General features: G+C 42.5%; 1 protein-coding gene across 4 annotated transcripts in view; it reads right to left on the minus strand.

The window, feature by feature from the left end:
• Positions 1 to 15,900, minus strand: part of LOC137161290 (A.superbus venom factor 1-like) — a 50,908-nt gene that overhangs the window by 27,338 nt on the left and 7,670 nt on the right. For all 4 annotated transcript variants that reach the window (XR_010922059.1, XM_067560425.1, XM_067560424.1 and 1 more), the window contains 11 exons: positions 13,169 to 13,251; positions 11,827 to 11,917; positions 10,899 to 11,001; positions 10,330 to 10,450; positions 8,339 to 8,454; positions 7,392 to 7,538; positions 6,420 to 6,632; positions 4,563 to 4,757; positions 3,823 to 3,984; positions 2,683 to 2,812; positions 2,086 to 2,157 (listed from right to left, as the gene is read on the minus strand). Coding sequence is in view for 3 of the 4 variants with exons in the window: in XM_067560425.1 (XP_067416526.1) it covers positions 2,086 to 2,157; positions 2,683 to 2,812; positions 3,823 to 3,984; positions 4,563 to 4,757; positions 6,420 to 6,632; positions 7,392 to 7,538; positions 8,339 to 8,454; positions 10,330 to 10,450; positions 10,899 to 11,001; positions 11,827 to 11,917; positions 13,169 to 13,251 (1,433 nt within the window). In the remaining variant the exon portion in view is untranslated. The remainder of the gene's footprint in view (positions 1 to 2,085; positions 2,158 to 2,682; positions 2,813 to 3,822; positions 3,985 to 4,562; positions 4,758 to 6,419; positions 6,633 to 7,391; positions 7,539 to 8,338; positions 8,455 to 10,329; positions 10,451 to 10,898; positions 11,002 to 11,826; positions 11,918 to 13,168; positions 13,252 to 15,900) is intronic.

A 15,900-nucleotide genomic window follows, 5' to 3' on the forward strand; every position in this document is an offset into this window, starting at 1 on the left:
AAGCCGCCTACTTTCTTTAGCGTCTTTAATTGATCTTTACTTAGTACTAGACATAGGCCACAGACAGAACACAGGAAATGCAAGACCTGATCAGGACAATGGCCCATCAAGTCCTGTATCTGGCTCCAACAGACAGTGGTGCCAGATTGCTTCAGAGGAATATGCTAGAATTCTTGAAATGGACAATTATGGAAAAACCTGTTTGAGTCAGTTTTTTCCTAGTTCCCTACCATTTACTGCTTGGCTTACGTCTCAAAGCAGGAGGATTTGCATTCTAGCGAATGCAACTGTGAATGTACTCATTATCAATATACATGTCTAATCCCCTTATGAGTCTTGTTGAGCTCAGACTCAACAATACCATGTGGCTGTAAATTCTACGGAATAAGTATGCATTATGCAAAAAAGTACACACTACAATCAATTCTCAATTTACTTCCTTTCAATTTAATTTGATGTCCCCTCATTCTAGTGTTATGAGAGGGTAAACAAAAGCACTCATTCAATATTTTCTATACCTCTATCGCATGCCTCCTTATTAGTGTCTACTCCAAACTAAATTGTCCCAATATTTTCATTCTGTCCTCCTGTGGAAGGCTAACACCTCTGACCATTTTCATCATCTGTCTCTGGAGCACTTCTGTTTCTGCTATATGTATTTTGAGATGAGGTGACTGGAGGTGAATACTGAGGTGCGTCTAAAGGAGGGTAAGTTGGCACCTTCATTATAAGTAACATCAACTTAGACTCTTAAAATCCTGGTCCACACTTACTGGTATAGTTACACCAGTAAAACTTTGTAAGAGGTGTGACTGATTTATTTATTCAGCTGACACAGTGGTGCTGATAAAAGCCTTAGCATAGAAGACAGAGTTATACGGGTACAAGGCACTTTGTACTGGGACAGTTTATTTCACTTTCCTGCATCTATACTAAGGGTTTTTTGTTTGGTCATTTTAACTATGCTGCCATAGTTAAAACAGAAGCAATTTTAAGAGTGTACATGGCCTTAGATTCACTACCTGTGTCCATATTTGGCCAGGTAGCAGTGGGTCAATGACTTAACACTTTTCACTGGTACTGGCCAATTTGCACTGCAGAATTTTAGCTTTCATTTAAAACAAAAAATAAGTCTCCAACCCTTAGCTGTGAAGATAACCTTCAAAATGTGAACCAGTTTTAAATGGAGGCAGTGACCTCTTCTGACAGCCTGAAACAGTAGCTATGAGAGACATGTAATTGGCTCGCATTTATCTCACTGCCTTTGTAGACGCTGATGACATTAACTATTTCACTGCTGATTAAAGCACACAAAAAAAGAACTATCATGCTATGATAAACTGCACAATCTACGGTATCATCTCATTTTGGTACCACCTGCTTAGAGTTTGAGACAATACCACTTTTTTCCCCCCAAATCTGAGTTCTGCTCACAGGCACCTAACAGTATGTAATTTACACCTTCTTAACTCTTCACCTCTCAATTTGCTTAACTGAGTCTAAGGGCTTGTCCATGCTTGAAACACTATTCCTGAAGCACTGCAGCTGCAAGTAGCACTTTAGTGTAGATCATACTTACCTCCTTGAGAGACGGTAGTTAAGCCAACTTAACCCCCGGTGTAAACTTAACTATGGCACTGCAGGGTGTGGATTTTTCACACCCCCAAGCCACATAGCTAGATTGACTTAACTTTTTAGTGCACACCAGGTTGAAGGAAGTGTAAGGGCCTGTCTATACTTGAAAGGTAACACAGATTAAGCTAGAGCAAATTTAAAGCTCAACAGTTATTTCTGTTTACCACCATGTGTGGCTGCACCTATTCCAGAACAGTTAAAGTGAACAAGGTATTTTTGTTCTGGAATAAGAATGTCCACACATGGAGATAAACGGGAACAGTTAATCGGGAATAATTCTGTATAGGCAAACCCTAATTTACATATCCAAAGGCTGGAAGAGAAGAAAGTAGCAGGAAAAGTGGCTTTCAGGAGGATGGAAGAAAGTGTAAACAGGATACCTGTCTTGCTGGACAAAAGTTTACATCAGGGATGGCAAAAATCTCATGCCTCAGAATCATTTGTACTTATCTTTGTTTGACTTAAGCTCAATTCGTTGAGCAGAGCGACGGTTGCGCTTTGCTGGTTGGGGACACTTTGGATCTGCAGAAGAAGGTGGTAAGAAACAGAATTTAAAAAAAAATGTTTTTGGATTAACAGAAATCCTGGCCCTTCAAAATTCCATGCAATCTGGGGGGAAGAGAGGGTGAGTAGGAGGGGAGAGCCTTTGTTACAGGAAATCAGTGTTATTCAACGTAATTCACCCTGCCATGCGGGGCAGGAGAAATTGTGAAGGGCCCAGAATGAAGTTCTGGAGAATGGTGTTGGATTGTTAGCCCTGGAAATTGTACATCTTCTGGACATCTGCTGCCGTCAGGTCAAGCCACCCACCACCTCCACCACACACAATGCCCCTGCCAATGTCCCTCACCCCTGAACTGGAAAGACTCCATTGTCGCCCCTCCAAACCAGTAGCTCCAATATTTTCATTCCTAAGCAATTTCAGTGGGATTTGCCCTGGCAGCCTGAAACCCACTCCCAGAGCTTATCACTCTCATTAATGAGCTCTGTGAGCCCCTGACCTTCTCCTACCCCTGAAGACCATTATTCAGTTCTGTCCAGTGATACCTGTTCTCGAGGGTGTTGAAATCTTAGTATTTGTCGCCAGGGCCAGTCCAGCATCTGCAAATACGCCTAGACCGTCCTTGCCGCTGCCAGGTCCACAACCAATGTCGCTCTTCTCTATGGTATCCCAGATCTATGACCAATGAGCACAATGGGTGGGTATTTATTGTGAATAATGCCATCTTGTGTTTATACAGTGTCCGCTATCCAGAGAGATCTCAAAGCATTTTACAGGCTGTGGGCCAGAATCTGAATGGGGTCAGTCAACAGGATCTGGCATTACTCTGGATTTACACTGGTGTAAATGAAAGCAAACTTTGACCCTGTATGTAAACCCTTAAAGTGATGAATCTCGCACTGAAATGCAGCCACCTCTGGGCTGGAAGCCAGCTGCAATTCAGTGTCAGCAGTAATACACAGCCATCTTCAGGAGGGAAAAGAAAGAATAAGTTACCCAACTGAAACCACAGTGGGGGGCTGTTAGATAGATAGACTATAATTACCCAAAGTTAGAATTTAGCCGGGAAATCAAGGTTAGCACGTGGACTCTTGTAGAAAGTGCTACTTGATAATCAATTACCTGAACCTAGATTTTTCAATTCTAGCAGCATGACCTCCTAACTCATATTGGGGCACTGGGGTCAGCATTGACCCAGCAAGGAGAATATCCCCTGGTGAATCACTCATACTACTCTCTACAGCACAGCACCCCTCAGCACTACACTGGGTCATTGGAGTCAGTGTTAACTAAAGGGGGGAGCACCTCCTCCTGGATCACCCATGCCGTTCCTTGCAACTCAGTGCCTCCTTATTGCCTCACTAGGATATTAACATCAGTACTGACTCAGAGGGAAGAAGGCCCACCTATTTAATCACCAAAACACTTCCTGCAGCAATCTGGATTTCCTTTCGGGTCTCTCATCCAAGTACTCTACACTGGCCCAATCCTATCTTGTTTGAGTGAAAAAGTAACATCCCAAGGTGGTTTGCCAGCAGGCAAAAAGCTAGTTTGGTCAAAAATAAGCCTTTTTTGAATTGCCTCCTAGAACGGAAAATGAAGATAAAACCTGAACCGCATCTCAGCCCATTTCACGCCATAAAACAGCACTAGTTACAATCTGCATCAGGTCTTTCATTCCACACCTTAGTTTGTGCAATTCTGTATTGCTTGTTTCGAATGTAGACTCCTTTATCCAAGGTCACCAGCCTGACCCGAGTGCCAGCATCTCCTTCCACTTTAATCTTAATTGGGGCTCCTGGAGTGTAGAGTCCACTGTCCATGTCGGGAACAACTTTCACTGCCAACTGTTTGAAAGACACTTCAGTAAACGGGGTTGCTTTAAAATGGAGGGGGGGCAGCCAAAGTGCTTGGCTGTGTATAATGGACTAGAAAACAAGGTAAGACCAGAGTCTGATCACGGTTATGCTCACATAAATCTGGAGTAATTCCATGGTTGCTAGTCTAGATTTACATGGCTGAAATGGAGAGCAGAAACTGGCCCAATGTCTGTAATAGAGACCTTTTGTATATTTCTTTCCTTCAGCCACAACGAGAAGGTAGCTATTCATGGCAGGACAAAAGTTGATTGAACCTTAAATGTGGTTCAACTCTGAAATGTACCTGTAAAAACAGGATTTTTACTCCTGAGCTTGAAGGAACTCAGGATTCACTAGCCAGGGATTTTGAAACATTGGTGGGTAGAAAAATAGTTTGATCCAGAATTCAGATACAATAAACTGGGAACTTCACAGTGTCACGTTTACAGAGTCTCCCTCCAATCTATTGGCATTTTAAAGCTAGAACAGACTCCCCGTCAAAGAGGCCTTTGCAGGAAAGTATCCATCTACATGTCAGTAGAGGACCAGGGAGAAGATCAACCTACCGTTCCCATGCAGGTGTCCTGGAGGTCCACCCAGACTGCATCTGCCACAATTTCCTCCTGCCCTACATGATAGTAAGCCACAATACGGAAAGACGGGAGGAGGTCTGGAGTGATGGGCAGGGACATGGTCACCATAATTTGTCCAACCTGCCTGGCCTGTCTTCCTACACGAACTATATTCCCTTTATTCAGAATCTGGTGGCAAAGCATGAGACATAGATAGTTAAAGACCATGGGAGTTAGCATCAGGGAAAATTTTGACTCCACAAATCCTCACCTCTGCCTGTGTTCTACTGACAAGAGAGAGTCACTTGGAACATTTAGACATTCATTTAAATCTAGGGATCACAGAACAGGCTAATGTTCAGGTGTTAGACTGATTCTGCTTCCTTTACTTGAGTAAGGGATGCAGGACAGAACCCTTGATGGTCCTGCATTCAGAGGATCTTTGGACTCTAAATCTTTCAGTCCAAATATCATCTCTATTTCAAATATCAGAGACCTCCTCTCAAGACTCCGCATGCCACCAGCACATTAGCCAAAAATAGTCTTTCAGTTTGCTAGATATAGTTGAAATTCATGCTATTTGCTACATTTATTACTTGATTCGCCCATCTCTAATAAAATGGTAATAGACCTAATTGTATAGAGTCAAAAGCAAGCAGCCTGGTCTAATAGTTAGAACAGTGGACTGGAATCCAGGACTCTTGGGTTCTCTTCCCAACTCTATTAATTGGCGTATGTGACTGATTTCACCTCTTTATGGCTCATTTCCTCTGCTTGTAAAACAGGGATGATAATACTCCTTTACTGATCACTGTGGACACAACTATCATCTTGCCCGTCACTCAGGACCATAACTTCAGTACCATCTTCGACTCCAACCTCACTTTTAGCCTGGATGTGAGGACCATGTCTAAATCTTGCCCATATTTTCCTGCATAACATCTCTATGATTCAGCCTCTCTTATATATCCACAGAGCTAAAAATCTTGTCCAAGTTCTCATCAGCATGCTGGTGCAAAAAAATCAGTTTCCTGGTCCGTCATTCTGACCATGTCATCCTTCCCTTTTGCATCCCCCTCACTGGCTCCCCCTACTCTAACATATCAGACATAGGCTGCTTGTATTCACTTCCAAGGCCCTTCAAAGTCAATCCTGACCCTAACCATCTCTTCTCATTCACTGTCAAGTTAGTCCATGACACCAGCCTACGATGCCCCCTTGTTAAATTTCCAAACAAGCACCTTTGTACTTTCTCCTCAAAATTCTTCTCTGCCGAGATTCTCCTCAAAACTCCTCAGAACTCTTCTCTGCCGAAATGCCTACAAAAAATTTAACAGCTAGGCTGTTGGTTTGCTTACACCCTGTCCACCATGCTGACTAATACTGTCTCATTGTTGACATGGACACCCATGTCAAAAACTGTCGGTATTCATCTGTTGTCTCTTATCTTATACTTAGATTGTAAGCTCCATGTTCTGTAGCTTAACTGTCCTGGGCCATGTGTAGGACTCCTAGGAGCTATAATCATATACATTAATAACAGTACTTACTTTTCTAAAGTGATTTGAGATCCTTGTGAGGTGCTACATAAGTGCAACATATTACATTTATAGTTATTGATCAATATTTTAAAAAAACCAAATCACCTGTAGCAAGGAATCAGTAACCAGTAGTTGAGAAGGCATTCTCTTCTATGACTGATTATTTCATTCAAAAGGCATAATCACTGCCTGACTGGGAAATATTCACAACTACAGGTAGTCCTGGTCTGAAGTGGGTATATTAAAGGAGAAACGAAGTTTCAGTACTTGGATTTGAAGAGCTCCCAGTAACCAAAGACACAACTCTTACCAAGTAAGTGAAATACTGGATCTGGTTCAGAACACCCAAGTTGTCACTCTTCAGGTTAAAATTCACAAGTAAATTGTTATTAGGTTTGAGATTTGTAGCAAAGACCGCCAGATGGAGATAGTTTTTAGATTCTCCTTGTGTCTGATAGGCTTCAGCCATCATGGACGTAGAGGCCTGGCGGTTTTCTGGAAGGTTCTTCAGGGCTGTTTTTACCTACAAGGGATGATGGGAAAAATCAGGGTCAACTAATCTTCCTATGTCATCCTGGGCGTGATCTTAGGACCATATTTACGAAGTAGTTAGCCACCTAACTATGGAAGGTCAATCTTTTTGGCCTATTCAGCCTCTCTTCTAGGCATGTCAGCTGGGACAGTAGTTACAAGAGGAGGTTGAAAAGAATCAGGCCAATGGACACCACACAGCCATCAGATAGTAATTACTTTTAGCCACTAGCAACCTGAGTTGGGTCTGAACCGCTAACTAAGAGACCAAAGGTTCTATAGTTTAGGATCCTTCATTGTCAATCCTGGAAAGAGACAGTGGCTCTCTCAAGCTCTTTAGCTCCCCAGCCTGTGCAGTCTAGTGTCACCTTACAGGATCCTCACCTTAAGGGATAGCTGACTACATAATGACTACCGAAATGCCAACTGAAGGACTAGTGCCTTTGGTGTGGCAAGTGGATGAGGTTGTACTAGGTATATCACTCTTTATTATTCCCATTAATGATCAATAACCCTGTCCATGCTGCAGCATTGATGAAATGCTAATGGAAACGTCTCCTGACCCAAATGACATATCGGGTGAAATTGACCCAAGATGCAGACGGAACACACAAAGGTCAGCCCTTCCCATTTAGAGTCCCAATTACTAGGGCATTGTGTGTGGGAGACGGATGAATGCCATTATGCCAAAAGGTTCTGCCCACTAGATGCAAATGGTACTTAGCCGAGTCTGCAATATACAGCCACTCACAGTGATGGGAATATGCGCCCTATCCACAGGCATGTTTAAAACCAGCTTGGCAGTTCCATCTCCTTCGGTGGATGCCCCTGACTTGAAACCTTCGGCCTCGACAGGGATACGGGGGGCTGAGGAGCCATCGGGGTTTGTGACGTAGACCTGAGGAACATGATTAAAAAAAGAGGCATGGAATAAGCAGCAGAGAGATTTCTGTGTTCTAATTTACCCAAATAGGAGAGAGATTCTGGGACTACATTAAACAATAAAAACACAGAGAAGCCAGGTCACCTATAGCCCAACTTTGCAATTTCCCACCTGTACCTCCTGAACTCCTTCCTCTCCAAATCACCACCAATACCCCCCCAGAACCTCTTCTGCAAATCCCTCTCCCCGATGATGCAGTTCCTACCAATCTACCTCCACCAACCTCTCTTACAATTCCTGTCCTTTCACCATTCTCCCTTTTTAGCACACCGCACTAATGCGCCCTTCATCCCTCGCCCCCGTTTAACTACCTGGGACTCCCCAAACCACTTGCTGAGCAGTCTCAGCTGCCCAGCAGAGTAGCGGTGATGCAACCAAATGGCAGGCCAACAGCTGTTGAGCACCAGGGCCCGTAAAGTCTCATTGTTAATATACATTTGAGTGGTGAACTACAGAGCCGAACAGAAATGTCAGTAGTTCCAGCTGCAGGTGGGTAGCCTAGGGGTGGACTCCACTGTCCTGCAGAGTAATGTCTCCTCTTAGTCTGAGCCTGTCTCCAGGGATCATGCTTATCCCCGATTCAGGCCAGGTTCTGCTCTTAGTTTCACCAGTGTAAAACCAGGGTAATTCCATTAACTTCAATGAAATTACAGTGGATTTAGACTGGCGTGACTGAGATCAGAATTTGGCCTTTCCTCTTCTGTTAAGGGCAACCCTGATGACTGTGGGCAAGCTCCAGATGGAAGGGTAATTACCATGAGTTCAAAGGGCATCCCCGGCTTGAAGTACTTGGGGGTTTTTGTGAAGTGGATCTGATAGGGAGATGTCACAATGTTAATTCCACCTCTCTCTGCTTCCATGATGTCTCTGCCTGTAGAGGAGACACAGAATAGGGAAAAAGGAAATGATTTCAGGCCAGCTTCTGATCTCATGTTCAAAGGGAAACCATGAAATGGAGAAAAAAATTAAGCTAATGAATAGGGATCTCATACCCCAGGTCCACAGACAATGGAAACTCACATTGGAGGTTTTAATTGAAGAAATCTTTCCATTGCGATGTCCACAACTCAAGAAAGAAGTTGATAAAATGGAGGAGGTTCAGAGAAGGGCACAAATATGATTAAAGGATTAGGAAACATGCCCTGTAGTGGGAGACTCAGAGTTCAATCTATTTAGCTTTACAACTCAGATGTTGCAACACCCGGAGCAGAGAGCCAAGTTCAGCCAGCTCCACAGCACAGGAGCTGTAGGAGCCAACCCCCCTCCCGGGGGGGGGCAGTATCCAACCAAAACCACCCCTAGGGCCCCACCCCTAGACTATTTATTAGATTGTGACAGGCCATAAACATTTACAAATGGGCCCTGGACCCAAAAAGGTTAAGAAGCACTGGGCTAGATGATCACAATGGTTCCTTCTGGCCTTGGAATCACAAGCCTGCTTGCTGTCTTTGGGTTTGATTCTACCTGTATCTACCCTAGCTTGTCTCTGAAGTTGCTGGTGTTACGCTGGTGTAAAATTGGTGCTAAAGTAGACCAAAGCTTGCGCTTGCTAAAAACAGAAATTCCTTCCTGAAAAAAAAAATATTGTACTTTCCAAATTTTTTCCATTCCAAAGCCGCATAAAAAGTCAAAAACATGAAATTATTCACAAAAACAATTCCAAAAAGATGTGGGCAGAGATGCAAAACCATTCTCTGAAGTATCCCTAGCCTCTGCTTGCCAGAAGCTGGGAATGGGCGACAGGGAATGGATAACTTGATTACCCGACTGGTTCATTCCCTCCAAAGCATCTGGCATTGGCCGATGTCAGAAGCCAGGGATACTGGGCTAGATGGACCACTAGTCTGACCCACTATGGCCATTCTTATGTCTCTGTAGAAAATTTTGATTTTGCAAAACCAGCATTTTGAATCAATGATTTTCCTGCCCAGATATTCTTGGGGTCCATTGGTCCTTATCTCACTTTAGTCTTTATTGTCTTTTCTTCTATGCAGTCGCTTCTGACTCCCACTTTCTGGGCCACAGTCCAGTCTCGATCACACCAGTTTAAATCAGAGTAACTCAGTTCAAGACTGCAGGCCAGATTCAGCGTTGCTGCAGATGTGATTCCCTACTGCTGCAAAGCCCTATGAGGGCTAAGGCAGCGAAATGGGAAAATTAATATAGCCCTTGCAGACTGAATTGGCACTGGACAGCTTCTGACTCCCCTCAGTCCATGTGCTAGTCCTCACACTCAATGGAGTTAGCTTTCCCATGTAATCAAAATCAGAATGTATAGCCTACTGGACAGAGCACTGGACAAGGATTCAGAAGAACTGGGCTCTACTCTTGGCACTGGCCTGCTGCGTGATGTCAGGCAAATCGTTTCATGTCTCCGTGCCTCATTTTCCCCATCTGTAAAATACCAGCCTCCTTGTGAAGCACTTTGAGACGTACTGATGAAAAGTGCTAGATAAGAGCCAGGTGTTGTTATTCTGGGCCAAATTCTGCTCTAAGAATTTCTGCTGTGAGTAGAATTTAGCCCTGTGCGGGACTGTTTTTGTTCTGTTTTGTACAGAGTCTAGTACATGAGGGGCAGGGCTATAAATGGGATTCCTAGGCACCACCACAATATAAACAGTAATAATTATAAACTGACACTTTGAACTGCACTCAGCAATCACCTGCTGAATGCAGCTCTTGTTTCATACGCTCCCAACATAAAACACCTATTTTTACATCTCTCCAAAACAAAACTGCTGCTCACCAGAGTCTCTTAAAACTATCACGGAGATGTAGATAGAATGGCCAAGGAGCTCACTCAAGTTGGGAAACTGAGCCTGCAGCATCACTTTGGTTAGCACTGCTTCCCCGGACCCATTGTTTATCTGGAAAGAGACATGTTTTGTCACTTCGTTCATGTGGTCGTTAAATTCATCCTTCTGGTTTTTTTCCCTACTGCCCTTCACACTTGGGAGGAGCGCCCCGTAAACATCTGCAGAGCTACCTCACTGTCCTCCCTTATCTCCCTTAAAACTCTCCTTTGCTTGCACAAAACTTGACAACAGTTAGGCAGCTGGTGAAATGGGACCACTACCCACCATGCTGACCAATACTACCTCATTGGTTCTGTGTACTCCCCCATCTGTCTGGCTCTACCAGTTGTCTCTTACATTTAGATTGTAAGCTCTTTGGGGCAGGGACCATGTTTTTGTTCTGTTTGTACAGCGCCTAGTACAACAGGTTCATGATCCATAACTGAGGCTTCTAGGTGCTACTACAATAATAATAATGGGCACCATGAGGGGGCGTGAACCCCCCAAGAACATGAGTTACCCAGATTCTCTGGAGTGACTTCAGGATGCTTTTCTTCTCGTTGTTCATCTTCACCCCGAAGAGGACAAAGGCAGTGCCCTCTACTTTTTTCCCATAGAGGAAGCTGGAGGAGTAAAGGATGGGTAAGAGAAGCCATGAGAAAAAAAGTCTTAGATTTTCATTGTTAGCTCCTGGGTTATGAAAGAGTGTTTCCTTGTTAGTTCCTGGAAGCTGGAGATTGCATTCTTTATAGATAGGGAATGGCTTGTGCAGTGAATAAAACCTGGAGAAATAACAGATGAGGAAATTACATCCCAAAGTGTGCTTGTTGGTCAAATCAGAGTTTAAAAGTCTCCTGTCAGAAGATACTTTCCCTGGGGAGATTTCAGTAAGTATTTAATATCCATCTTTAATTTTACTGGCCTCTTAAGTGTGAAAGGCAGAGATTGAGCAAATTGCCTGCCAGTGATTGGGCCCACAAAAGATAAGGGACCTGCTACTAATACCAGCAAAGGGAGATACCCTTTAGCTCAAGCGGTACAGCCCTCCTTCTTGGTCCCCTTTAGCTCAAGCGGTACTGCCCTCCTTCTTGGTCCCAGGTTCTTGTTACAGCTCTGGGGGGGTGTATTAGTTAGGAAAGGATTGAATCTGCAGAGGGTACTGAGTACCTGATGCTCCCACTGACTTCAGACACGGTTGTGGTTCCTCAGCACCCCTGAAAAATCAGGCTCTAAGCAGTACATTAACATCTCCACAGCCAGTTGTTGAACTGTTGTGGTTGTTATCTTGGCTATTTTGTTTTCTACTTTGCTGCTTTGTGTAACCAACACACTCTAAAACCCATAAGAATTAAAGCCATGAGGAAGTAGACTGGCTGCCTGAAAAAAGTTCTCTTTTTGGTGGTTGCTAAGACAGTCAAATGAAACCCACCTTCAGTTCACAGACCCACCTTGCACTGACAGTAACTCTGAAGTCCTTATCACCATTGATGTAAAAAAACTTCTCGGAGGGCTCCAGCATGACTTCAAAACTCGGCAACACTGTTGAAAAGAAAATTCAACTTGTTGTATAGTGTTAGTGAACAGCTGTCCAGCACAGTGTCAGATTAGAGAGGACATTATAGGCCCCAGCAGATCCCTGCACTATAATACTGTAATACAGATTTAAACTAAAGCAGGCCTGAATCCTGAATAACACGAGGCTTAAGAGTTAATTTTTACACTGAGAAATAAAACAACTAGGGAATATAGATAAAAGAATTTTGGACATACTAATTGTTTGTTCATGCCACTCCATGCTTCACTATAATAATTAACTGAAGTAGAAACATCCTGCCTAAACATTCTGTGATTTAACATTCATAATATATTAAAACCCTGCTGTTTGTTACTTCGAGTGGATGTTTCAGAACATTTTAAAACCTGATTGTGTAGTAATTTACAAGTGCTAAGTAACAGGCCCGATGCATATCAAGAATGTAGTTAATGTGTAAATTAGAAGGCAATACAAAAAACAAACAAAATTTAAAATTTCTACATGTATTTTTTTCAGTAAAATAATGTTAGTAAAATTAGTATAAATATAAAATGTGTATTAAATTAGTAAATAAAATAAAAACAATATTAATAAAATAAAATAAAAATATAATCATTTTTAGTAGATATAAATAAAAAATAAATGTAATTTAAATGTTAAAATAAAATGGCAAAAAAACAAACAATCACTAAGGCAATAACTTCAGCCTCGAAGGCAGGAAGGAGAGGAGATAAGATGCTTTTGTTTTAAAAACCTTTATAACCCACAGGGCCAAAAATCGAAATAAAAACCCCCGGAAAACAGAGAGGAGTTTACAACCCCAAAACAAAAACAAAATAAAGTAATAAGGTGTAAAACAAGCACGAAAGAATGATAAAAAAAAAAGTTGTCCCCCCTGCAGCATCAAACGTAATTAATGATTACATCAAACAAAAAGACCATCTAACATAACAAATCCATAAACCCAAATAAAAAAAAAATTAGTATAAAAATTAAAAAAAAAAAAAAAGACTTAGACTTTGGGCTCGTTCTGCATTTCCCAAGGAGCATCGTGTCGCAACCGACAGAGCCCGGCTCCACCCTAGTGTCTAAACCACTCGGCCAGTGGCTTCAGCTCGAGCATTTTTAAAATGTTTCTCTTTTCTGTATTCATAATAAACGCAGCATATTGCCTTATCCCCTAGAAATAAACAGCAGGATTTTATTTAAGTATAACAACATCTCTGGGATTGGACAGAGTCAGGGAGAATCCTTACCGTATTCCTTAACGTCAAACTGTGTATTGAAGGTCTGCTGTGGGGAATCTTCATACTTGGCCACGATCTTCCAGATTCCCAGGCTGGAGGAGGATAAAATAAATAAGAATAAGAATAAAATGATCATAACACCACCACCATCTACCTTTAGATAACCCTTTTCATCAGTAGATTTTAAAGCAGTTTACAAAGAAAGTTGGCATCATTAGTCCCATTTTACAGGTAGGGAAACTGAGAGACAGAGGTTGTGAAGTGACTTGCCCAAGGCCATCCATCAGGCCAGTCGCTGAGCTGGAAATAGAAGCCAGGGAGAATTAATGGCCGGACCGAGGTTTATAATTAACCACTTGGCTGTTGTGTGAAACTGTTTTATTGACTCAGAGCCAGACCAGATGGGGTTTTGAACAAAACTCTTGATCCAAACACCTCCCACCAATGGGGAAGTCCGGATCTGAACTTTGTGGGCGGTTTGTGTGTCCATAGTCAGCTTGAACCAAAACCTGATTTCTAGACAGCACCCAAAGTCTGAGAAAACTCAGATCAGACCTTAGACAGAAGTTGTCCTACAGTTTTATGAATGGGCTTGATTCTGCTCCTTACTTACTCCATTTTAAATCATGAGTAGCACCAGAAGTTGTACCCATGTACAGAATGTACCCATGTCCACACCCTACACACTATTGTAATAATCTTTGTCCAAAGTATGCCTTGTGAGACATCATTTGAAAACCCATACTTTGTGGTCAATATTGTCCTGATAAAATGTGTATGGCAAATGTGAAATTATAATTCCACTGTTTAATGATCTTAACACATGTTCCAAACTGAGGTTGGCAAATCTGTCTGTCTCAAACAAAGGAATGTGTGCTCTGCTTAATTTGCATGTAAGCAGTAAACACAGTCATTGAGCAGGAAGGGAAACAAAAGAAGTTCCAACAGATGAGGAAAAGCAGCAGGGGACATCTTTTCCTATAGATTTTCTGTCTCCTGAATCTGAGCTGGAAAGGTTTTCCAAAAGGGGAGCTGACACTATAAAAAGGGGAACACCATAAGGCATCCCCTCCCCTCTCTCTGCCCATTGACTCACTGCACCAGAAAGAATAATGGAAGCAGCCATTTCATTGGGGAAGGGACCCTGACCTACAAAGTTTGCTCAGAGCGCTGAGAGCATGTGTTGAGAAAAATGTTGCTTTGACTAACACAGTTTGTTAAATTAGGCACCAGTTGCATTTTACTTTATGTTACTTGTAACCATTTCTGACTTTTATGTCTCATTATTTGTACTCAAAAATCTCTTTGTAGTTTATTAACTAATTATTAATAAACTTGGGTGATGGGATGGATCAATTGATGGTTACCTGTTCTGTTCATTCCCTCAGTAGCACCTGGCATTGGCCACTGTCTGAAGACAGGATACTGGGCTGGACGGACCATTGGTCTGACCCAATATGGCTGTTATGTTCTTATTGTTTTATATAATCCGGTGCATTTGAATTGAAGAGTTTGGGAACTCCATTTTGAGGTAACAAGATGTGTACATATCATTTCTATTAATAAAATGACAGACTTTATATATATTTGCATTGTCCAAGAGAGGGTTGGGCAGTACAGGAGAGACATTTGAGGGGAAAATGTGAGCCTGCGGGTGTGTTGGAGACAGCCTGCAGTGTAGCCCAGCCTGGTGAGACCCAGAGTGTAATTCAAGTGTGGCTGGCCGGCTTCAGTTGCCTACAGACGCTCAGGATGTTGCTTGCCTGCTAGAAGGCTGTTTGTGAGTAACCCAGGTGGGAACTCCTTCAGTAAGGCATCATAAGGCACCCAATGTGACAGAACAGGGACGACACAGCTATTCATCAGTCTGGATTGTACCCTGGGTTTATCACAGATGATGGCATTATAACTGGTGTGGAATAGGTGTAAAGGAAAGTACAGAACCAGGCCCTAACTGCATATGAAAGGTGTTTCATGGTTTTACACCAGCTGGGCAGGATGAATAGTAGCTTCTAAAAAAGTAGCTACTGGAGTACAAGTTGCTAATGCTAATAGTATTAATACTAATAATAATACTAATAAAGTGATTTTAAAGGTGAAATGTATGTGTTCTGTGATCTAGGAAAATGAAGTTATAGAAAGTAATAGGGTAATAGAAATGGGATGAAATTTAATAGGACCAAGTCATGCATTTAGGGACTAATAATTTCTTCTATAAATTGGGAGCTCATCAGTTGGAAACTGACAAAAGAGGAGAAATACCTGGGTGATAGATAACAGGATGAACACAGGCCACCAATGTAGTGTGGCCATAAATAATGTGATCCTAGGATGTATTAGGAGAGGTATTTTCAGTAGAGAGAGGAAAGTATTAATCTCATTGTACAAGTTGCTGGTGCGACCTTACCTGGAATACTGTGTACAACTTTGGTCACCCATGTTCAAGAAAGAGGAATTCAAACTGGAACAGGTACAGCGAAGGGCCACTAGGATGATCAGGGGAAATGGAGAGCCTGGTTTACGAGAGAAGCCTGGGAGCTCAGCTTGTTCAGCGTAACAAAATGAAGGCTGAGAGAGGATGTGACAGATCTCTATAAATATGTCAGGAGAGTAAATGCTAGGGAGGGAGAAGAGCTACTGAAGCTAAAGATCAATGTTAGAACAACAACATTTATGAATGGGACTATATGACAAGGCTGTCCGCAGTAGCAGAGGACTGGACTCAATAGCCCAAGAGGTGC

Source organism: Emydura macquarii, unplaced genomic scaffold (genome assembly GCF_026122565.2).
Source record: "Emydura macquarii macquarii isolate MOO-44397 ecotype Brisbane River unplaced genomic scaffold, CSIRO-AGI_Emac_v2 contig_2292, whole genome shotgun sequence".
In the NCBI taxonomy this organism is placed as follows: domain Eukaryota; kingdom Metazoa; phylum Chordata; order Testudines; family Chelidae; genus Emydura; species Emydura macquarii.